Genomic DNA, 25,537 nt, shown 5'->3' with positions numbered 1-25,537 from the left:
CAGCGATTTGTAATTCAAAACGTAATTTGGTATTTGCACGACCAACACCCAAAATATACGATGAACATTTGGAAATATGCGAAAACATGATTGAATTTCAACGGAAGTAAATTAATTATACTTTGAATTTATTCTCACAATTTATTTACGTCTTAACCACCTTCTAAAACCTAGTGCGGTGTTTTTTTCAGTGACATTACACCAATAAAGATGAGGGGTGAAACCCGAAAACCCGGAAACCCATCCATAATGCGACTAAATGTGCATGTGCACGATAATTTTATTTTTCGTAAGTCGACGAGGAAATAATAAATCGTCTGAATCTCTCTCGATGGGTATTCATTTTAATTTTGTCCCGCGCTGTTATCTGGTCGGTGGTACGGGTCCATATTATACTTAACGAGATCTCGTATAAACTTTCTAATTGTACCACACAACATCCGACTTCTTATTCTCAATCACTGTAGGGAAGGGGCGGTTTCTTAAAATATACGCATTGTACGCGCTTCGAAGACTGTGGGCGGGTTGCGCGTGTGTGTATAGTGTATACAATAAATAGTGTTTATATATATGTATAGTGACTTGCGGTGGCCAGTCTGCGTCATTAATTCAACGTCCCTGCGAGGTCCCGCCTACCCATTCCACCGCCCGTGGACGAGAAGTGCATCGAAAACCGTACGCCTGCAGCACTTGTATACAATTTCTCGCGAACAAATGTTTTGTTATTTTTTTTTTTTTTCCATTTGCTTATCCCAATTAAATTGAACTATGTACACTCGTTTGGTAGTTGGATGGAGGAGAGTCCGGTTGTGTTTAGCGTTTTTACAGTTATTACACAGTTGTCGGTGTTGTCACCCTTCCAATAAGGAATGCTCGTTGTAGAAAATGGAATGGTGCGATGGGTCCCTTGGTCCCCTGGCCGAATGAGCTACAGTCTTCGATAACTATTTTCAAACACTTTTATCGAATATGACCATTTATACTTATCCAGTAGTCGATATTTAATTTTCATATGATTGATTTACAAAAGTACGTTTATCCATAACTCAACAACAATTACCCATATTATACTTACAGTGAACGCTGACCGTGATTCGTTTGCTAACAGAAGGTGGCACTCCGTTTGACCCAATACACAGGTAAGCTCCCATCTCGGATCTACTGACCTTGGTCAGCCGCAACATTTCACCCTGGTACGTGGTAACTAAAACGCATTTAAATAATGTAATAGCGGCTTCTGTATACTGTTTAAATATTATATATGTGTAGGTCACAGTACATTTATCATGGTTTAAGTAGATAAAACAATAAATTAAACATGACATAATGGAGGAATGAAAATATTTTGATACGAGTAGGTATTAACCAACAACAACAAAAAAAACAGTTATAAATTTAAAATAAATTTAAAAAAAAATCAATTTCTATTATTTTACATTTTAAAAACAAAATTTTATGTATATTATTTCTATAGCTATTAAACAAAATGTATGGAAGAAATTTTGATGTAATTCTTAAAGATAAATTTGATATAATGTTGTAAGTTATGTGCACTCTTTGTGATCAACTCTACAAAATTCAAATCAAATTTCCTTAAAATAATACAAATATTTCCTGTACCATTTTTAAACGATTTATTTAACATCAAAGACTTAACAGTTATAGTTTAGACAAAACTCGAAGTCCACAATTTATTTTTGATAAAAACCGGTATAGCATGATAATAGATGAATAAAATCCATTATTTTATCTTTTGATGCATTGAGATGAAAAGAACCCATTTTCATCTGTTCTATAGTTTTTTGTTAGCTTAAATAAATATGATTTTATTTTCACTCTCACTCACTTTCATGTACATTTTGAAAACAAAGGAAATCTGACACCCAAAAAAAAGTAAATTATTTTATTTTTATTTTTAGGAAATATTTCAAAAAATAGATTTGATTTCCGAGAGTGGAAAAACCTGTTACAAAACTGTTAAGCTGCTTACAAATGTTTACAATAAATCAAATAATCCATTTTGATCTTTGATTACAAGCTGAATCGACTGATATTGATATTTGATTGTTGAAAAAAACAATAATATTACTCTGTATCGTCATCTTTTTTGTGTCAAAGTCTTTTTATTTCTCCAAATTATTACGATTTATATGGCATAAAGGAATTTTACAGATATTTTCAAATAAATAATTTGGCGTTTACTGTAAAACTATTGTCAAAACCTATATTTTATATTTTATTTGTATTTAGATTTATTAGAAAAAAAAACCCATTAATTTAATATAAATCAATGATTTTTCCGCCAGTAAAATTTAAAACAATAACGTTAATAACTATTAATACTTATTAAAATCTTAAATTAATATCATGTATCATAATAATATTAACACGATTTATTATTTTCCAAGTCTATATCTAGGTATATTTTATTATTGTAGCAATAGTAATCATTACCAATACCTACAATATTTATTCATTAAAATAACTATTTATGTACGCCATTATATTGTTTTTTAATTTCAAGTAAAAGATTTTTTTTTAATTAATTTAAATAATACATTTCTTAGTTACATATTATTCTTTTGATTTTTTAAATATTATTTAGAATTTAATAATGGTAGGTATATTTGTTGGATAATGATATAAAATCGTACAGATTGTGACAGTATTTGTGTTACGTATTATCTAGGCATTTTTATTACCTATGAATTATGGCTCACGATCGTATAATTTATACAACATTAATGTAGATAAATACAGTAATATATAGTTTAAAATCGTTTTATCTAACGTTTCAAATGATTTTATGTAAAACTAAGATACATGGTTAATATTGTTTTCAAATTTTTGATATATTTTGATCAGATTTTAAAGAGGATTTCAAAACAATAATAAACAACGATTGCTTTCTTCAAAATGGTTTATTTGATATGCATTCAATTCAAACATAGACTGAAGGTCTTCATTGTATTTCAAATCTAAATCCGTTGTTACATATACATTTGTATCAATGATTAAAAGTATTTTAAAAAGAGTTAAACAAAAAAGTACCGTAATAATAAGGTAAAAAGAGATCACAGTTCTAAGTTTTTACTCGATTAATATATTATTAACCTTTAATATATTAAATGTATATACCTAAATTATTTATATGATATAATATGTACGTGTTTATTTTATTATAATTTTAAAATAATGCAAATGTTTAGTTCAAAATTAATAATAAGTTGAAAATGAATAGACCACTTTGTAATTATAGTCATACTATTCATAATATTCTTTAGTGCAGATTGTTTGTGTTGCATGATTTGACTATATTGATTAAACGCATTAATTAACAGTGTAATATGTGAAAGCTAATAACTCATTTTAATAATAATTAATAGTTATGATGAAGACGATAGATAATTAAATTAGTTACTCCAACACATAGATTTTATTCACATGAATGTATGTCAAATTAAACAACGACGGTAAAAAGATAATTAAATTGAAATTTTAATGCGATCTATCAAGAATTATAATGCTTTATAGTTTATACAAATCTACAATAATATAATTTTCAGATCTTTAACCCCACAAAACGTTTCATAGACCGGATAATAATATTAAATTATTGGATATAATCGAAACGAGTCGACAACGGAGTTAGCTTCGAATAATACATGTACAATGTACATGCGTGTTTATATAATTATATATATATATATATATATATGTGTGTGTGTGTGTGTGTGTGTGTGTTTGTGAGAGAGACTATGGATAACTTTTTGAAAGGAGTTTGGTTAAGATTATTGAACCGTGAAACCCATTAAAATTACCTATCCCACGTCCACAGTTTTTGTTATTTCCCGGGTATTAGTTTTAATTAAGCTGCTTACATTCCCAAGATACCCCCGTTCGTTTGCAAATCAACTGTTCTCCTAGTCCGTATCTCTGGTTTCCTTCGCAGGTTTTCCAATTTACCGTTATATTATTTACATTGATTCATATCAATAGTAGTTTTTACAGTCATATTACTAATAATAGTATTAGTAGTAAGTAGTAGTAGTAGTAGTAGTGGTGGTGGTGGTGGTGGTGATGGTCTTCTCAGGTCATTTAAATTAAAGCCATCAACATAATTAAATGTATTTTCATAAAAATTGTATTAAAGCAAATATGATAATCTTTTGATCCCAAAGCTCGCTACTGCTATGTACTTCGTTTTTACTTTTAGTTATTCTTACCACTACCACTCCTTATATTATACCCATCTGTCCCATCTACAATTGTTTATTTTTCTTAACCTGTTTTCTTGAACCGCATACACTATATTATATTCTCAACAGGTGAGATGCAGTTATGATAACGGTTCACAATACTTACGACATTTGGTTTCAATGCGGAATTTATATAACATGGCTTAAGAATATATTTTGTCTATAAATACAATTAACAATTAAGGGTATGAAATTGGTTAATAAATGATAAAATATTATATGATTATAAATTTATAAACAGATTAAACAATTATGAACATGAAGTAGAAAAATAAAAATAAAACATAGATCATAAATAATTAATAAATAGTTACCAATTTTATTATTAGATAAGTTAGATAGCTAAGTAATATATAATATTTATGTTTCCAAATTTTAAAATAATATATAATTTATAAATTTAAAAACTGCACTAAATTGAATTACAGAACTAATATGTTAGCTTAGCCCGCTAAGCTTATTTTTTTTATAAATACTTAAAAATGCAATTAATTTGATAAATTTAAAAGTAAATTAAAATTATTAAATTAAATATATATATAAATTCAAATTGAGTTCATATTTAATATTGATTATAAGCGTTAAAAAATTAAAATAGTTAAATTAATTTTCGTTATGTTTATTAATATAATAAATTATTTGAATAGATAAAAACTGCTTAGTTTTACTTTAGTTTTAGTAGTACAGCCAATGAAAGTCATGAGGAATAATCAAACCAGCTTTGTTAAAGTATATAATCGTAATGTTTATCGTATATTCGTATTAAATAATTTTTTCTCAATGACATAAAAACTATTAACAGATAGAAATAATAATTTTATATTGTGCATTTATCACAATATGTAAATTTATATATATATATATATATATATATATATATATATATGTATATATGTATGTATGTTAAAGAAAGATATTTACGTATATTAATATAATTACAAGATTATTTTTTAATTTATTTTTTATGAACATTTTTCGATTATGAAATAAAATATTGATTAAATATGTAGATCCTAAGTACATATTATAATTTATTTTTACAACAATCATGATTAAAACAATTTATTATTTAAAAATCAAAAATTATTTTACTTCAACAATTTAGAAATGCATATAATGTTATAAAAATCAAAACTATTGCATGCAATAATAACCTAATACATTATAAGTATGCTAAAAAAAATCTATCTAATTAAAATTTTATTATAATATAATAATTATGAATTAATGATATAATAACTAAATTTTTAATAATTAACCTTATTCTTATACTTCTGGTATAACTACTTGTATGTATGTGTGCATTTAGAAATAAATAAATTTAATAAGATCTATCTATTAAATAAAAAGTATTAAATATTTTATATATCAGTGCATATAAATATATTATAATTGATTAGACAACAAAAAAAAAAAAACTATAAATAAGTATTTAAAACAAAACATTTTAGGAGGCTTGAAAATGGAATAAGCAATGGCAAATTCTTCTAGTATTATAAATATGTATACATTTAATTTAAATATATTCGATAATAAATACCAAATATACATAACGTTTCAAATAATGTTTTTATATCAAAATAATTATTTAGTAAATTACAAGAAAAATCTTATGAGTTATAATAGTATACTAATATATTATGCGCATTATTAGGAAATAAATCGATTGAATTTCATTTGCCATGTTTAATTTAAAAAAAAAAAATGATGGGAATAAAGTCATTTTTCCTTGTGAAAAGGCAAAGTTTTTCAATGAAAACTTTTTACTAACCTATACGTCAAATTTTGAAATTTTCATACATAATATAACTTTACGTTAATGCTCCGGTGATATAATATAAAGCAGTGAACATCTTAGATCTAAGAAATATGAATGAAATTATGTCTTATGTATTGGTGAACAGCATTTTCTTTTATTCTTACATAAAAACTCGACTAGAGAATGCAAACAAAGTTTTATTGGTAATAATTTTACTTGTTTTCATTCAGTCATTCGCCATTGTAGAATACTAAGATAAATTATATCAACTTTTAAACATTAAAGAGCTAACTTCATCCATTAAAGAGGGTTGAAGAATGTTCATTAGGAGTAAAACAATAATTGTAAACCCTGAATAAATTGTTTTTGGTTTCATTACAATTAATTGTAAATAATACCGTTGTTTAACCAACAACCTATTTTCAGAAAACACAGAAGCATTGAAATGGTTGTATAAACCTACAGATGAAAATTGAAAATAGAAGTTTTGTAATTGAAAAATAATTGATACACAAAACATATTTGTAGTTTATTTGGTTATTCAATGCGTTGAAATATTTCTTTGAGTAAACTAGTCGTACAAGTATTACAATCAAAGATAATTTTAAATTTAGATATAATAATAATTTATGTTGATTTCGTTTATTTGTAAAAGAATACAGAGAATCAGACAACAGTTAATTTTTAAATGGGTGTGTTATATGTTATATGTCGATCTTTATTAGAATAACCTACAAAACATAATTTTAGTAGAAGGATACCTATAGTACATAATAATTGTGTTTACATAATATGTTACTGTTGACGTTAAAATTTTATAAAACTAATAATAATATTAACTAATTTGTATTAGAAAAAAACTAAAACTAAATTAATAACAACAAACAACAACTATAATACATCATAGAAATGGATAGAAATACAAATCAAACACAGCAGGTTCTCTTTTATTTAACTGTAATTTATTTATTTGAACTAACCCGACTTTCATTTATGATAGTGAATCAAACATTTACAAAAATCCATATCGTAATAATAATTATAGTCAAAAAATGTCTTAAGTAACCATATATGAAGTTTTAAATTAAGCGGCCGACTAGACTTATATGATAATGTTCTAATTGGTATTAAGTTTTTCTATTCAGACATTTAAAGGATTAGAGTCTATTTGAACAAGTATGAAAATACATTTATATTCCTAGTATTGATATTTAGAAACAATTAATAAGTGATGAAACACATTTATTTATAAATATTACCGCCAATGTGAATAATATAGCCATTGTGTACAATGCTCATTATATTTAGGTAAAACTGAATCTGTCTTTTAAATTGGGAACATCTCTCGAAAATTGTTATACAATATCTAGGTATAGTTTTCGTTTTTCAGTATCCAATTGTAGACAACGGAAATTTTTAGTTTTTCTTGTTAAGTAACAAGTATTCTGACAATTATAAACTGTTAACGTCATTGGTATGTTTGTTAAGTTTAACTTATGTATACATTGATTATGTACCTAAACAATTCCTGTTTGAAATTTTATTTATACGTATCTAGTTTTTATTTATACAACTCGGGTACATTATCAGAAGAAATGCTTGAAAAAGAAAACAATGTTCCATTTATTTAAGCAGAATTGCATGATATAAAATTAAATGCTATATTCAAATAAAAAAGTTTAAAATACTCATTGTTTTTTTTTTTTTTTTTTTTTAATTTTTTTTTAATAATATATTAAATACGATTAAAAATAGAAATTAATTATTATTGAAACTAGTACACTTATTCATTACACGAGTACCATAAAACGTCGTACACAAAAAAGGAACAAGTGAAATATAATATATATATAATTACAATATATAGGTCCTCGTAATTTATTTTGATCATTGTTTTATTGATAATATTTTAACGTCTTATCTTAAGAAAGCGTCCTTTTCAATTTGAAAAACAGTCCAAGAATATGAAATTTGGTATTTTTTAAAGTGCCTAGTATTATTCCGTTGCGTGTTCCGTAAAGATTCCGGATAACAATAAGACGTTGTGGGTTCGATTAAGATCGAGAGGAAGTTAAAAAACTAATATATATATATTCACAAGAAATGTTAACGATGACATTGAGTTATTTTTTGTTTTTATTTTTCCCACTCCCAAACTCTGGCGAGGGTTAAAAGAATCATCCAAACCATCTAATCCATACTTTTACCCTATCTCGGTTGCATCGAATTCCATTGTTTTTGCCAACTGGCGATATATTTTTTTGTTTCTATGTATTTCAATAAGTCTTTAAAGTGTAAAACGAGGGACGGAAGAAACTTTTATCTGAAGTTCAAAACTGAGACTAAGAAGGATCGATTATTTTCTTCTTATTAATATTTTTTTCGTTCACATTCATTTTCAAACTAGAGTTTCAAAACATAGTTTTTTATTATTATTATTTTATTTTTATTTTAGATGTTGGGAGAAGAGCGGAGCATGTCTGGTGTCTACGAAGTATAATGACAATAGAACTATTGTGATCACGTCAAGGAGCAACTGCCATTCGCAAAAACATACGTTTTTGACAGGAACAACAGAGACGACTGCACAGCGGCAGGTAACAACTAGCTTATTAGTCGAAGAGTTTGACATAACTGATTCGACGGAACGCTAAGTTCATCCATTAGAGTTTAACAAAAAATCACTATCATAATTAATTTTTCCTCTTAATTTTATTTCGTAATAGCACATACTTCCGATTATTGAAATTCAAATAGAACAGACGAGGCCGTTGAACTTGGAATATTATGTTCAGTTCACTAGTTGAAATATAATTGACAAACTATAAAACCCATTAATTGAGTTTCATACGAATCGTATTCATAATCAATAACCTATAATTAATATATGCACGGAAAGTATAAACAAAATTAAATTTTAAAAATAAATTCATACAAAATAAAATAATTTTAATAAAAAAAGTTTGCAAGTATGGAAAATGCATTTTGTTGACAAGTTATATATATATATATATATATATATATATATATATTAGTTCATTAACTTCTCCAAACAGCTTTTTTGTTTAAATCAATAACGGTTGTTTGTGTAATGTTAATATAGTTTTTGACTTTCACATACTAATACAATTAATATTAAATTCAAAATATAATCTAAATCTAAATGTCAGTAACCCCATGAAATAGGTATTGCTCTTTTCCGAATCTAAAATTAAAAGATATGTACGTATCATTATAAAATTATAAGGGTTAGTGAGTTTTTAATTATACGTACGTTACGTTGAAAAAAGAGTATATCATAAATCTGAACGATCGAATCAAAGAATATAAAGTCAAATCTATATTCTACGTAAGTTAAAATATGCTTTTTATAAATTACGTGATATTTATATAAAATTAAAAACAATACAAGATATACAAATTTAAATAGTTTAATGTGTTAATACTAAATTATAAAAATGATAGTTTTACACAAGCTTAAAAAATATCATGCTATGCGAAGTAGAGAGGGTGTGATCTATTGAATTAAATTATAATATTTATCGATAATGGAATCGCGTATATTGCACGAATCAATTAGTTTTAGTAACAACGCAGGATTTCTAAATTAAATCAACTTCTAGTTTGAAATTGATAAAACTGTCAACAAAATAGGTAAATATTTCAATCAAAGAAATAAATTTACAATGGTAATATATAAATTTATCCCGTATATAAACTTAAAAGTGGTTTTGGGAGAGAGTTTGAATGACAATACATACATAAATTATAATCCTTATAGAGTTGAATGTCTTCTTATAGGTACACTTCTTATTCTGTCTCACACACTTTCTCTCTTTCTCTCTCCCTAGAGGTATAAAATATTCAATTTTATATTCCTTAATTAAATTTCACGATAATTTTAACTAATGTTATCAGTACTATCTACTGTTATTATACTTAACTTTTCTAAACGTCATACACTCTATTTTAATTTTAAATTATTTAAGAATTTAAAAAAAAAAAAAATTAATTCTTGGTTACCATGTATTATTATAAAATAATATATATATATAAATTGTATGAACGAATTCTATTCAATAAGTATTCACAATAGAATAACCAAGATTGTATTATACGTACAGCTAGATATTATTTGTGTTTTCAACTTTTTATTAATCAAATTATTGAATTATTAAAAATTCGTTGTTTTTTTTCTTAATATTCTAATAGTAATGTGATTTTTTAGCATAAATATTAAACAAATGATGTTAGCTTGTCACAAACTTAATTTTTTTATGCATAAAATAAATGAATATCTAAGTTATCTTAGTAATTGTATAAATTTATAGACAAAATCCTTAAAAAAAAAAAAATATATAACATTTCGACCAACCTTTAGTTTTAGTGCTACTGGCGTCTTTAATAACTATTTCTCGTCCATCTTCTCTTCTCCACAAAACATGTGGTTTTGGGTAGCCTTTGGCTCTACATGTTAACTTCACAGTTCCTCCTTCAGGTACCATTACATCTCCCGAAGTGTCTTCGTAAATAATATCAGGTGGTATAACTACATCCAAATATCCCATCTAATAAACAAAAATAAATGTTAACGATTTTAATATTATAATTATTTTTTTTTTTTTTTTGATTTTAGCAGAAATATTGTATTATTAATCGTGTTAATACAATTCTATGCATCATAACGTTCCTGTTCATTGGTCTGTAGGTAAATATTTTTTTCTGAAGTACTATTTTTATTGAAAATTACATTTTATTCACAATTTATGATATATTAGTAAACTAAGAATGAAAAAAATAAACCTATCAGAAGAACTAATAATAATATTCTTTTTACCAAATCGTTTTCTTCGTTCGCTAAAGTAGTGAATAAACCAAGTGTAAAGATTAGCAGTTTTAATGAAATTTTTTAACGCAACAAGAAAATATTACTGTGGGGGTCGAAAATAAGTAAAAATAATGTTAATTTATTTTGTTTCCATCGCTCTACATTGAACTTAAGTTATAATAGAATTCGGAAGTTATTATATTTATTTTGTTCAGAAACAAATTATAATCAAAATATATAAAACTGCTGTAATTAAAAATATATATACAACCATATATTTATAGAATTAAACTTACTGTGTACTCAATGCATTCAAAAAACGTAATTCAAAATTAAATGTACGTTTAGGTATTCATAAATATATCTAACACATATTCAAGTATTACAAAACCTACCATTGTACAATAACTATACTTAATTAAATAAAAGTTATCTTAATTTTATAATATTTAATTGTTATTACTTATTAGCATTCAAACAAACAAATTAAATTAAATGAAACTTAAATCATTTAATATAAACATAAAATAGATAAACTTATTTTATTTTTTTTTTTTTATTTTTTTTAATGTATACAGTAAACGCTGCTTATAAGACTCCTTTTAAGACTAGCACAAAATTAGTCTTATAACCGAATGAATCTTATAAGTAAAATGGGGAAAAAACCATACTTATGAATTTTATTTTTTATCTTGATTTTATTTTAATGTATTTAAATACATACATACTGCATATTACTGATTAGTTATAAGTGAGTCAATGAAAAAAAAAAAAAAATTAAAAATTAAAATTTTATTATCATAGAAATTATAACATATTAATCAAAAAGATTATAAATTATGTATACAGTATGTTCATACTACATAATTATTATTTAGGAAAAAAATTGTAATTCTGTTTTGTTTTAGACTACGAGTATATGTTCTTATATTACGGAAATAAACAGCTCGTATTCATATTCAACATTAATCACACAACAATATTACGATAATTGCAATTAATGTGAAATATGATAAAATCTGTTGTACATATATACATTATAAAAAATGAATCGAAACCAGTAATATAAAATATGAAAATAAACGGCGTCCACTGTAATACATTATGTACATATTATAGCTAATAAAAACTGTGACGTTAAATAAATATGGTATATTATGAAAAGATCTTTTCAAATAATTTATTATAATCTTATATAAATACTAATTATTACGTTTAAAACAAATTACCTGACTTATCATTGGATCAGTATTAATTTGACACATATATTGACCACGGTCTTCTTCTTGTACGTTTTTTATATGTAAATTCCATGTCGAATCATCGGTACGAGAAACAGACACTCTAGCATTATGCGTAATGACATGGTCATGTATAGCTTGAATAGCTTTTGTATCGGCTTTCACCCAACCAACCTAAAATAATTATATATACATCTAATAAGTACATAGAAATATAAAATAAAATACTACAAATTAACAAAAAATAAATCAACCTATAAAACTATAATATTATATTTTCAATTTCAGAAAAAGTAGTTAATAATATATGTATATATTATGCAAGTTGTATAAAAAAAATTATCCTAACCTATTGTATAGTATATGTATAATATTTTAACCTTGCATTAAGTAGATTATTGTAATGAATGTGTTAGATTTCAATTCAATATTATAAATATTTAGATACATATTAATATATTTAAATAAATTTATAACTATCCTTTTGCAAAAAAAAAAAAAAAAAACGAATCATATTATATTTTAGTCACTAATCATTATAATTGTACTTTATAGCTATCTGCCGACGTACTGTAGAATGGTCTGAATCAGTTTTTAGAAACACGGTTTTTTTTAACAAATACCCTTAAAATTAGTTTAAATATTTTAAAAGTTTCTAGGGTTAATATTATTTGAAAAATAACTAAATCACAAAAATAATTTGAAAAGAAATCACTATTTTGCATGAAAATATTCAATTTTGTCAAAATTTGAACTTCGTTCATAATAAATGTTTATAGCTTTTTGACAACTTTTTTTTTCAAAAAAGTCCACTTTTAATAAATGTGTTAAATTTAAATTCAATAATATATTGTTGTACAAAAAAAAAAAATGATTCTGAGCGAAGACTATCTATTAATCCATTTAATTAAATAACTTTCATAATTTGTTTTTTTAAATTGATATTAAAGTAATTTATTTAACTATTGGTATAACGATAAGTTGTTTTAATATTTACAAAAATGTAGCATTTAATATATTATTAGTATTTAATTATTATTATAATAATATTAAATATAATTTATACCAAATAAAATTCTTAAACCTTAGTTATAATAACTGAATATTTTATAAATATTGTTTGTTCAAAATACTTGTAGCATGTAAAAATTTTTATGGTTTTAAAAATTATATATTTAAATGTGTTAAAAAAAAAAAAAATATCTAACATGAAATATACAAATAAAAAAATTAATTAATTTTTAATTTTAATTTTAATATAGTTTTTAAATTATCGTAATGTTAAATTTTGTGGAAATTCTTTGAAAATTTAAACAAAAGTATAATTGTTAATTAATATTATTTCTAATTTTATTGCTCTACGATTAACTTATACGAAATGTTGTATTACATTGTGGTGCGTTTCAACTCACCAAAAAAATTATATCATCCATCAATTGATAAAAACTTACTGCAGCGTGGTCGGAGGAAACTTATTACGATATGTTATCTATCAAGAAAAAGTTTTATATTCATAATGGATAAATTTTCTCTAGCTGGAGATTAGAGCACTGTGTATTAGTCGATCGGTGGTTGCTTTACAGTAGAAATTATCAACACCAATCAAGTCGATTAGTTCTGTGCATACGTCTGGAAAATCATCTACTCCTTTAACGAAAATAGGCAGAAGGGGTTTAATGATTGTACTAATTTCTCGTTTAAGAGCTGAGCTCAGGACGTCTTCAATGGAAGGGTCGACTGGTTGATCCATTTAACTGAATACTTCAAATCGATATTTGGTTGAAAATAGTTTTTTATTTTTATGCTGATTCTTTTTGAGAGAAATAGGTAGATCAGAGTTAGTATATGACGAGTTTGAGTGATTTTTTTTTTTTTGTGTCATCCAATTATTATTTAATGCAAGTTCAATGAATTATTACAGATGTTTTCGTTATTTAAACTTGAATTAGAAATTGTATTAAAATTTTGATTTGCGAGCTTATCGATCTTTGGCATTAGGTTAGTATTATTTTTGTTCGTAGTTGTTGACATTTTAGCAATCTATATAGTGTGTGGTAATTAGACTAATCGGACTGACAGCGACGGCCTTCAGATTAGATACAACAATCAGAATGTTGTGTATCTAGACAGTATTGATTAATATAAAGGTACGACTAATATTATTATATTTATAAGTAACAAACATTCGCATATTCAGTACACGCGAAAAATAATAAAAAATTAAAATTGTCTATAGTTAAATAGATATTGGATATTATATTTATACTGTTATATGAAAAAAAATGGGGAAAAAATTATTGTTATAAATTTATAAAACTAATAAAACTGCTTAATATCTAAAATATCAATATTTTCGATAAATAATATTTACAATTTAATATTTAACAATAAAAACAGCTGGTAAAAAGATTTATAGATCTTTATCAAGTCTGAAAATGTAGAAAATACAGACCAATTGTCTAGTAACAGAAAAATAAAACAAATTGTGATTAAGGAATATATTATTTTAATATGAAGTTATATTTGGAACAAAATAAATATCAAGCACTAAGATATTGAAACAAAAATCTTAAACATTAGGTTTCAGTCAAACTTATGAAAATTCCGCAGCTAAAGGTGAAGCCTTTGGTTTTGCTAAACTTTGAGAACAATCGGCACGTCTTTTGTCGAACAGAGCTTTAAACAATCCTTAAAGTTTACAGAATGGTTCACAAAGTAGAAAGGACATTTTAAGCAGACTTACACTATCATTCGGATAATGGTTAAAAGTGATATGTATTATGCCTTAGTAAACATTTGCGATTGTATTGACCAGTGTCCGTTTTTATTTTTGTTTATTATTAAATGTGAACAATGTGTTTATTAATATTAGTACACACGTTTAGAAACCTTAGTATAATAATAAATTATGAGTAATTAAAAATCCAGGTTAACAGTTATTTAATAATACATTTATTTAATTGTCTTATTTATTAATATTTTTAAAAATAATTTTAAAAACAATTTTTGTTGACGTTTCCTTGTTTTATATTATTATTATTATATTATATTTAATTAATAATAAACTCATGAAGTTATTTATGAATGAATTCAATTTTGGATTTTAAACACAGGTTTAAAAAATTCTAATAAATTTCAAAAAATATAAAAATTGTATTGTTTTAGAAATAATTAAAAAAAAGGAATGCAATTATAAAAAAAGAAAATAGAGAATTATAATTAAAAAAACGTTTTTAAGACAAAATATTCTATATCAATATCCATTTCTTTCATAAAATACATATGTATATGTTTTATGTAATTCAAAAAGATTCTAGTTAATAAAATAATTATTTTTTGGCTATAGCAAAATAATAAAAATCATTTGAAAACTTTCCTTTAAAAATTCAAAATTGTATTTGTGTGTGAGTTTGGGTGTAAATATTCATGTTATTTTTACTTTTATAAAAAATGGATATAAACACTTATTCATTGTTTACCTAAATACATAAACTTATTTTGAATTGTTTTAAAAATATTTTATGAAAAACTAGTATTTTATACCAAACTATTAAAAATCAAAATTGAAAATCTTAAAAATTTTGAACAGAAAGATAATTTGAAAATTTTAAATTTCGAAAAAATTCATCTAAATTAAAATTTTTAATTAATGCTAATTAAACGCTATAAAAAGAAACTTATGAAAAACATTTTATTATAGTATATTCATGTTTTTTGACAGAAATACAAAAAAAAAACAAAATCGATTTTGTTTAAAACTATTATTCCTATTCTCCCGCTATTTTTCCAATTATCAAAGGTTTCCTAAAAATTTTATACTTTTGATTTCCCAATATACTGACAAGCTCAAATTTTCAACTAAAAACTACTTTCATTGTTTAATAGATCCAAGAAAATTTTTCACATCAAACTCCAGTGATAGACTTGTTGTAAAATTAGTACTGTCACCAATTACAACTTAAAATATACAATGCATACGCAGTTAAGTTTTAAATTGTTGTTAACAATTTACATAATATGTAAATACACATATACACATATTATGTGTGTAAGTTATAGTTTATTATATATTATGTTTGAATCAATGTACTTTTAAAAATGTATTATATTATTTTGACATTTGTCAATAATATAGCAAATGAAATATATGCTTTATAATTAATAATCAAGTCACTAATTTATCACGACAAACACACAATATGTGATATTGTTTGGTTATTTTATATTATATTTTCACTTTCAACAGTCTTTAAACGCTATGATAAATTTGTTTTTTTCATAATTTGAACAATTTTTAAAATTGATAAATAGAAAATTAAAAATTAACATCTTTTTTTTTACTAATATTTTAACAAAATAAATAGCCTTAACTTAACATAAAGCATATAAATAAAAAAAATCAACCGCAATTAATATCATAAAATCCAATTTTCGTGTACAAAAATTATATTTTTATAAGCCTTTAAGGTAACTAATTACATAACTGGCAAGTAACTAGTAAAGTATTCATATTTATATAAATATATTATTTGCAATACATTTTATTAAATTTTTGTGATTTATGTATAGCATTTAAATAAATATTCTACGCAGAGTCCAATAGGTATGTAATTATGAACACACGAATCAACATACACTCGCATTAATGTAGAATATAGGGGTCAATTTATGATGTTAATTTAAATCGATAAATAAAAACCATCACATTAAAGCGATATTGATTAGAACTTAACTTTACAGTGGTAAGAGATTTATTTTTTCTCCCGTATAAACAATAAGCCTAAATTTTAAAAATTACAAATTCAAGTTTTTATTTAATTTTTTTACTATACCGTAAAATTTATAACTTTTTGAGAACTATTTTTTACCAGAAAAGCATTCATAAAAATAAGATACTAATTAAAAAAACGTTGTAAGACTAGTACAATCCTTCACTCAAAATCTAAAGTAAATTATTTAATTAAATTGTAAACCATTTACATGCATCTTCAAAACTTATTTATAGTTAGTATAGTAGGGGTTTTATATTTTATTAATTATTGAATTTCAAAAATACTAATTAAACATCACTTGTCAAGTTTATCCAATTTCTCACCAGGATAAATCCATTGACTAAAGTAAAAAATGCATAATTGAGTACGTCGATTTAGTTGTTTATTTTGAAAAATAATAATACAATTTTTCTTGACGACCAAAAATCGTTAAACGTGATTAATCAATACGACAAAAACATTATTATTGTTTTTCTTTATTAATTTATTATCGATCAACTCTAGAATTTTTTTATTTAGCGATTTCCTCCCGAATAATATAAAAGTAATACTAGACGTCGAGACACGCGATAGTCATAGTACACTTTACCACACCACTGTGGATTCTATATCTAATAACTAGTTAATTCGGTTTGCCTCTAGAACGTTAATCCAATTAAAATTATCTCATTTTAAAGTCAGAACCCTAAAGACATATTGCACTACCATATATATCTATGTTTAAAATCAATAATATGCATTTTGCCAAAGAACTGCATCTAGCTTATCGATGTTAAAAACAATAAGAGTACCTATTTCGTAAAGGTCTCAGTGAACAACTTAGCTAAGAGATACTCTTAGAAATAAGTCTCTATTTCTTCGAAGATACCCGAATCTGGTTGTCAACAAACCTTAGAAAAAATTTCCGTTTTATCCGAATCGAGTGTGTCATTTTATATCAATTTAACCAACGTTTGTACAGTCGTTGCCATAAAAGTGTCATAAATCACTCGCGGGTTGCATTCGAATTGCTTTTCCGGTCGTATCCTCGCAATTGGTGTATGCTTCAAGTACACCATCGGCCACCCACCGTCTCCACCGTGAGCGCACATGTGAGGCTATTTTGGTATTCAAGGAAGCTAGCAGTATACGGAATTTCGTCTCCGGATATTCCAATCGTTTGCCATGCAAAACAGGCCCACCATGAAATAATAATAACTACCTGGTCTTTGCAATAATATCTTCTACCCTTCGTTATATTACACGTGTTACTTGTCCTGCTTTATTATTGGTTTAACGTCTCTCTCACCAACTCTCGCTTTTTCTCTTTCCCACTAGTTCGCTGTATTTTCGTCGCACGCAAAATCATTTGCCCACCAATTGTTACCCTACTAAGAGAAAAACTCGGCAAAACATCCTCATACACGAAGTTTGTAATGTTCGATAACATTTGCTTTTATAGTGTAAATATTTACACTATCTATGTTCATATTATTATATTTACTTTTGCCTTTACTTTGCACGTATCAGGATCGAAAATCATTCTTTAAATACATTTCACTCGCGTTTCTTCACCGGTAATTTAACGTCCATTAAAGTTAATAATACCATTCATTATTAATCATGCAGTTAATTGTTATAATTTTTCCATCAATAATAAAATAACTAAGTATTGGTTATCATTGTTTAATTATTTATACATAAACATTTAAATTAAAAACTTGTTTAAATCATTAAACATCTCATGTTATTACAATGATTGTAATTTAAATTTTATATTTTACAAAAATTTACAATAATAACTAAAACATATTTAGTTGGCTATTTGATGTAAATTAAGAATTAACTTTCTAATATAATATTATTAATGGAATTAATAAAAAATGGAAAAATAATATAAAGTTATAATTATAATTAATCTTAGTTCAATGATCATAATAATGTAAAGTAAAGTTATAAAATATGTTTTAAGTTTTAATAAAAAAAAAATTCACCTGACATAGGCAACTACAATAACCATCATAAATTATTTACATATTTGATATCATCATGGTAATTATGACTTCAAATTGAAAAAATTGATAAAGTTTCAAATGATTTTTTTAGATATATTACGTGTAAAACTCAGTAAGTACATCGCATCAAAAAAAAAAAAAAATAAATAAATAAATAAATAAATATATAAATAAATATTTTTAGTTGTTTATCAGGGGTTTTTGAGAAATTAATAGTCATACAATATACATTATACATTGTACACTAAATAGAAATTTATTGCATAGTATTTTATGGAATTCATTAATTGTGCTTTGAATAACTAGAGAACATTAAAGGAGTATCTAACTAGACATTTTAATGAATCTAAGAGATAGCTAAGAGTTTGTAACCTTATATACCTAACGTTATTTACAGCAATATAATTAATTACGAAGACCTAAAGAATTTCTTAATCCAATAGCGTCTAGATACCTTATGAGAATATAATATCATATAAATAAAAAAATAATACTCACTCTATAACCACCTAAGCCATGCACGTAACACGTAAACATAGCTTCTCGGCCAACCGGTACAGTAATGTTGCCAATGGGTTCAGTGAACTTTGGTTGATATCCATTACACCCTGTGAAAATGATTTTTTTTTTCATATAATATATTATAAATTTAATGGCCTGTAAATTATAAAATAATGTTTAAGAACTCTAACATAAATGATAAATTTGAAAATGTTTTAATTTTATTTAAATTAAGTAAATACTGATTTTCATAATAAATTACACATTTAAATATTTACTTTTATACAACAGTACAATGGTCAACAGAATTAACTATTTTAAGTTTTAACATATATCGTTGTTTGTGATTAATATATTTGTTTTTATTTTTTTTTTTAATAAAAATACTTTAAACAAATAATTTGTGTTAAATAACTCAAAGCTTTTCAATTCTATTGAACAATTTATTGAACGAAATAAAGACTTTGAAGTTATCTTAAATATTTGTAACAAGTTTGAAACTTAATTAACATCAGTACATCACTATAAGTCTATAACATTCAATATTTCAACTATTGAAATAATTTTAAACATGCGATATATCTTAACTACAAATTACTATACATATTTTAATACAAAATGCTTGACAAAACAATACTTTTGTAATTATAGCATTCTGTTAGTTTTATTCTACTCACTACATTAATATAGTACCTATGCTAGATATTTATTTTATATTATATAAGATTTAGTTAATACAATAATTGAATACCTACTACATACTAATATCATTAATTTGGGAGTAATTAAAGATAAACCTAATTTAATAAAAAATCAAAAAAAACCTGTAAATGATATCTCACTATTAATTATTTATCATAAATAAATAAATATTTATTAATATAATGATTTATAAAAGATTACAATGATAAATTATAAAATACACTATTCCCAACTTAATGAAAATAATATTTAATACATAAAATTACACATATGTATGCTCATAGTGATTTTCATAGTAAAAACGTATTCAGTTTTTTTGAAAAATATTGGCAACGTTTCGAACACTATTATGTTATTGATAAGCTTTGATTTATTTTTGATGTTAGATACCGTATTATGAAGTTATATAACAATGCAATTCATTTTTTTTTTTTTATGAAATAGTGTAAAAAAAAAAAAAAACATAAAACAATAATAAAGAAATACAGTTTGTAGAATGAAATATAATAGCAACACTAAAATATTACACAGTTTGTTTTTTGTTAATGTTGATTTAAATATGAACTTTATTGAAATAAATATATTTGCATTGATGGTTCAAATAAATTAATGATCAAATAATAGGAATGTACTTGTTATTGTTTGAGGTATAATTCTGTCTGTTTATAAATCGAATGGAATTTGAGTTTTAGATATAGAGTGGATTATTATAATGGTTGTGCTAAATTAAAATTCAATGATATATCATTGTACACTAAAAATGATTCCAAACAGAGATGACCAATTATAGAAAAAAAAAACTAAGAATATTGAAAATGTATCACATATATAAATAACTAAAGAGTAATTAAAATATTTTGAAAATTTTATCGTAAATAAAAAAATGAAAGAGTAAACATTATGTGAAAATTCAAGTGTTTACTGTTATTTTTATTTTGAAATACAATAAAACATCAAAAACATTTTGAGGAAATATAATTATTTTATGGTTAAATATTTAATGTCTTAAACATTTTAAAAATTTCAAATACTCATGAAAAATAGATTTCACTTTCTGGTAAAATTTTATTTTATTTTATACAGGTTAAAAATTTATAAAAAAACATTGTTATATTTAAATCTTTGGTATTCAATACCATTATAAATACCTAGTTTCAAAATACGTAATTTGTTAACTTTTGCGATTTTCATAAATATTTTCAAAAATCTAACTTTAAACCTTTAAAAAAAATGTAGTGACTATAAATTTTCGATATTTTTTAATTAAAAAATTATCAACTTATAAGAAGCTTAGCATCAAATTTCCAAATAGTTTTATCATTTATATAATTTGTAATCAACATCTCTAAAAAAAAAAGAACTAAAAAAAATATAAAATGTCTTATGCCTATAAATAGTTTAAAAATAGTGGAAATATTTTCAACATGTTATCGTAAATAAAAGAACGATAATATAAATATTTGGTGAAAGTTTCAAGTATTTATAATTCTTTGTTTATGAGTTACACACACAAAAAAAAAAAAAACCACATATCATTTTAAAATCAATCCACTTATCACTCTACTCTGAATCTAAGATTATATTATTAAATAAACTTAACTGATTCGATATTTTCAGGATTTTTATCAAAGAATTATCCACCCGTACCAAATAGGGTATTTTGAAATAAAAATAAGGGTATCGCACAACTCTCTTAATTGCTGTTTAAACAAAAGATAAAAGTAAATAAACTAATAGTTTAGATGACATTTTTATAATCTTCACGTACTTATATGCATTTTATTCGAATTTGTTTTTTGAATGTAGAAAATCTTTATCTTAAACAAATGTTATTGTTTAGTACATATTAACATCATTTTTAATTTAATCTAAGTTATAAATTAGATCAATTTTATTTTAATTATTTATAAATATATGTATATTATTTTAGATTCTTAGAGATGAATAAATTTATTGATTTTACAATAATGTCCATTTGTTTCATGTATATATGGTATGCTTTTCAAAATATTTTGATAATTTTTAAGCTATTTACAGATATTTGACTTTTAGGTTTATTTTAGTTGTCAACTAAATAAATGGCAATAAAAGATTTTATAACGCCGTTAATTTTTTTTTTTTTAATATATCCCAAAGTTTCTCATAAATTTTCAATGTTAGAATAAAAAATAAAGTCGAGCGTAAGTTTATGGTAATTAATTTATAAATTAAAATTGTATTATTAAATTCATATGGTGTATAAGTCAAAAAATAATATGAAACATAAATTGGTATTAGTAAGAGAAAACTTAGAGAGATATTTGTGAAAAAAAGTTATTATAAACAATTAGAATAAATAAGTACCTACTAAATCATTCTAAACTATTCAACATGTTGTACAACAATATAATTTATATGTTAACTAAAGTTTATTTTTAGTTTTTCATTTTCACCATCAATTTTTATCGTATTCAAAAAATTCAAAAACATTAAAAGGCATAATTTAAATCAAATTAAATGTCGAGCCCATCTAAGAGTGACATTATCAGTTACAATTCGCTGCGGATGAAAACTTTATACTAATATTCGATATTTTAAGAAAATAAACAGTTGTTTGACTGTATACATCTTTCGGGCAGGTGCCGATTAATATCAATGACGTGAAATCAATCTTACAAAAATATCTGACAATGGACTGTTATAAAAGTGGTTATTTCTATTATTTTTGAAAATGATATTGTGATGAATTGGTTTTGAATGAGACGCACAAACAAGAGGATATAAGTATAAATAGCTTGTTTTCAATTGTTGTCGTCGAAATAATTACAAACGGACTTTTCTTCATCTTCCATGTTATTAATGGTGAATTAATGTCATCGGTTTTTTTTCTCAAATATTAATTTCAATAAAAATGATATAACAAAGGGTTGTTTCATCAATCCTTTATATTATTGCTGTACACCTAAAAAGTAAATATACAGTTTGTGGACCACTTATGTATTCTTCGTTCAATTATGCAAAACAGGCTGTTTTCTACTGACAATAAATTTTATTATAACCAACGCGAAGGTCTCCCATTCAAATCGACACTTTTTTTTATTAATGGAATTTCTTTTGATTATATATATAAATAAACATAAAAAAATAAAAATAAAAGTGGTAACAGATTGGCAATTGCTTGCGATTGAATTTCGAAAACTTTTCTCTCTTTGTTATGGTAATTTCGTCAAACTGAAGGTTCTTCGTTGATACTGCTGTAGTGTAGCATAACGGCAGTTAACGAGTCGACCGCAACGCACATCTAGTTTATTTACCATCAAGAATAGTATTTAATTTTTATAATTCATATTGAAAACTTTCGTTCCTCGAGATACCTGTTAGCGATATACAATATGGTTAAACAGCTGTTGTCGGAAGTGCAGAGTATATACCAAATGCATTTATGCCATACGACTAGCCAGAACCTATACACACATTAGCAATATTTTAATACCATATATAGCCGTCTCACATCTCCTATCGATTTAGCTGAGGGACACAATAAGCTAACATTATGGTTTTTGTCTTGGTGAGATTTATTTGTTCAGGACATTTCCTGTTGGGCTTAAATTAATGGACTCCGCCGGACCTTGACCATATAAGATCCCGTTTGGACACGGTGCAATGACTTTTGGCTGGAAAACGATGGGCGGGAAGTGGAAGAGGACGAATAGCAACTAATTTCCCGGTTTAAATGGAACCATGTCAACTTTCCCATAACGACATAACAAAATAATCAAACTTTGGTTCTTTATTTATTTGAAAAAATATATATATATATATATATATATATATTTGTGTGTATATACAATATTTTGTATCTTAAAATGGTCATTAAACTTATCGCTTGCTTTGGAAAACCGTAATTAATGATGCGCAAGCCTTTTGAAAAAGCTCGAAATCAATGTTTATAAAAGTACTGATCTATTGTTACTTTTGAAATTTACACGTATCATATTAACTGATCAATTAACGATTATTATTATTATTTTTTTTTTTTATGTAAAAATGTATGATACAAATAATAAATAATATATAAACCTCTAGCCATAGATGAATATTTTATTTCAAAATGTTCAATGTGCTATTTATATATTCATGATCATAAGCTACTTATAATGATATTCTCAGTGCCGTATATTTATTGTGCAAAACAATTCGATGTTCTACCTTAGTTTCACTTAAATATCAGTCTTCTTTATAAAATAATATACTTTAAGTCTATTACGATATAAAAAAATATCAAACTAGCATTTAAAAAAAGAATATTTATCTAAACAAGTATAATATAATACGATATTTTAATCAGTTTATAAATAAATAATTTTTCCCAAATACCAAATCATTCAATACCATTAATAAAAAAAAAAATACAAGTGCTTTAACAATTAAATAGACAGCTGTATAAATATATATACCAAATAAAAATTCTTAAATTTACTTTAGTTCAAATAAATTATCATAAAATTACGCCTGTACTATTTCATTACAAAAATTCAATCAGATCTATTTATACACACACACATGTATATATATATATATATATATATATATTTATGTACATTTAATTGAAACCCGTCCTATGTTATTATAATAATGACATTTTTTTAGTCTGGCTTATAATATATAGTTCAAATTCGTTTACTACCAATCAAAAATATTATTTCCCCATTATTAACATGAAAAATTCAATAATTTTTATAACTACTGTAAATATAATATGGTTTTAAATAACATAATAATTATAAAACTTGATAACCTGTTTTAATACGTACCTACTTGTATATTTAATTTCGCATAATTCGGAATATTTTTTTTTCAATGAAATTTGTTATTAAGTTATCATAAAAATTTTAGTAATACCTATAAACATTTTTGAAGTTAGAGGTCAAAGATGATAATTTCAATTAGATCATTTTTTTGTGCCACTCATAGGATTACTAACCACATTTGTTAGTAAAAAACACATAAATCGTTTTAATCATTTACGAAATATCTTTTATTAAGATAGTTTCTGTTAGAAATATGACTTAATATATCAAAAATAACAGAATATAAGTTTTATTTATAATATACACATCATACATAGTATAGTCAAAGATCAAATTATTTAATTTTAACTTATTAAGAATTTTCTATTTAGAATTAATTTTCATTAAACAATTTACAAAGAATAGAATTTGTTTTGGATTTCCAAGTGAATGATTTTTTTTTCATCAATGATAATAGGAATTATTAATAATTACTTCTCAAGTTTTAATACCAAAATTTTATGTAAAAGCTAATAATTTTTAAAACTATTTTTATGTTCCAAGCACATAAATTATTAAAAATTAAACTTATAATTTTCGTTAGAGTACATACTTCTGGAAATAAAATAAGTCATCTTATTTTATAGCACCCTGTGGGTAAAAAGAAGGTGGGTGGTATTACATAATAATCGTAAATAATGTTTGTTTTAAA

At 24.2% G+C, this 25,537-nt stretch overlaps 1 protein-coding gene across 2 annotated transcripts in view; it reads right to left on the bottom strand.

The window, feature by feature from the left end:
• Positions 1–25,537, bottom strand: part of LOC112603877 (lachesin-like) — an 83,812-nt gene that overhangs the window by 18,710 nt on the left and 39,565 nt on the right. The window contains exons 3-6 of one of the 2 annotated variants that reach the window (XM_025352674.1): positions 19,352–19,461; positions 12,076–12,261; positions 10,394–10,586; positions 1,076–1,204 (exon numbers count right to left, since the gene is read on the bottom strand). In XM_025352674.1, coding sequence (XP_025208459.1) covers positions 1,076–1,204; positions 10,394–10,586; positions 12,076–12,261; positions 19,352–19,461 — 618 coding nt within the window. The remainder of the gene's footprint in view (positions 1–1,075; positions 1,205–10,393; positions 10,587–12,075; positions 12,262–19,351; positions 19,462–25,537) is intronic. The other variant, XM_025352675.1, reaches the window with a different exon arrangement.

Source organism: Melanaphis sacchari, unplaced genomic scaffold, assembly GCF_002803265.2.
Source record: "Melanaphis sacchari strain LSU unplaced genomic scaffold, SCAv2.0 Contig112_pilon_pilon, whole genome shotgun sequence".
Lineage (NCBI taxonomy): Eukaryota > Metazoa > Arthropoda > Insecta > Hemiptera > Aphididae > Melanaphis > Melanaphis sacchari.
This window is presented reverse-complemented; position numbering and strand designations above follow the sequence as displayed.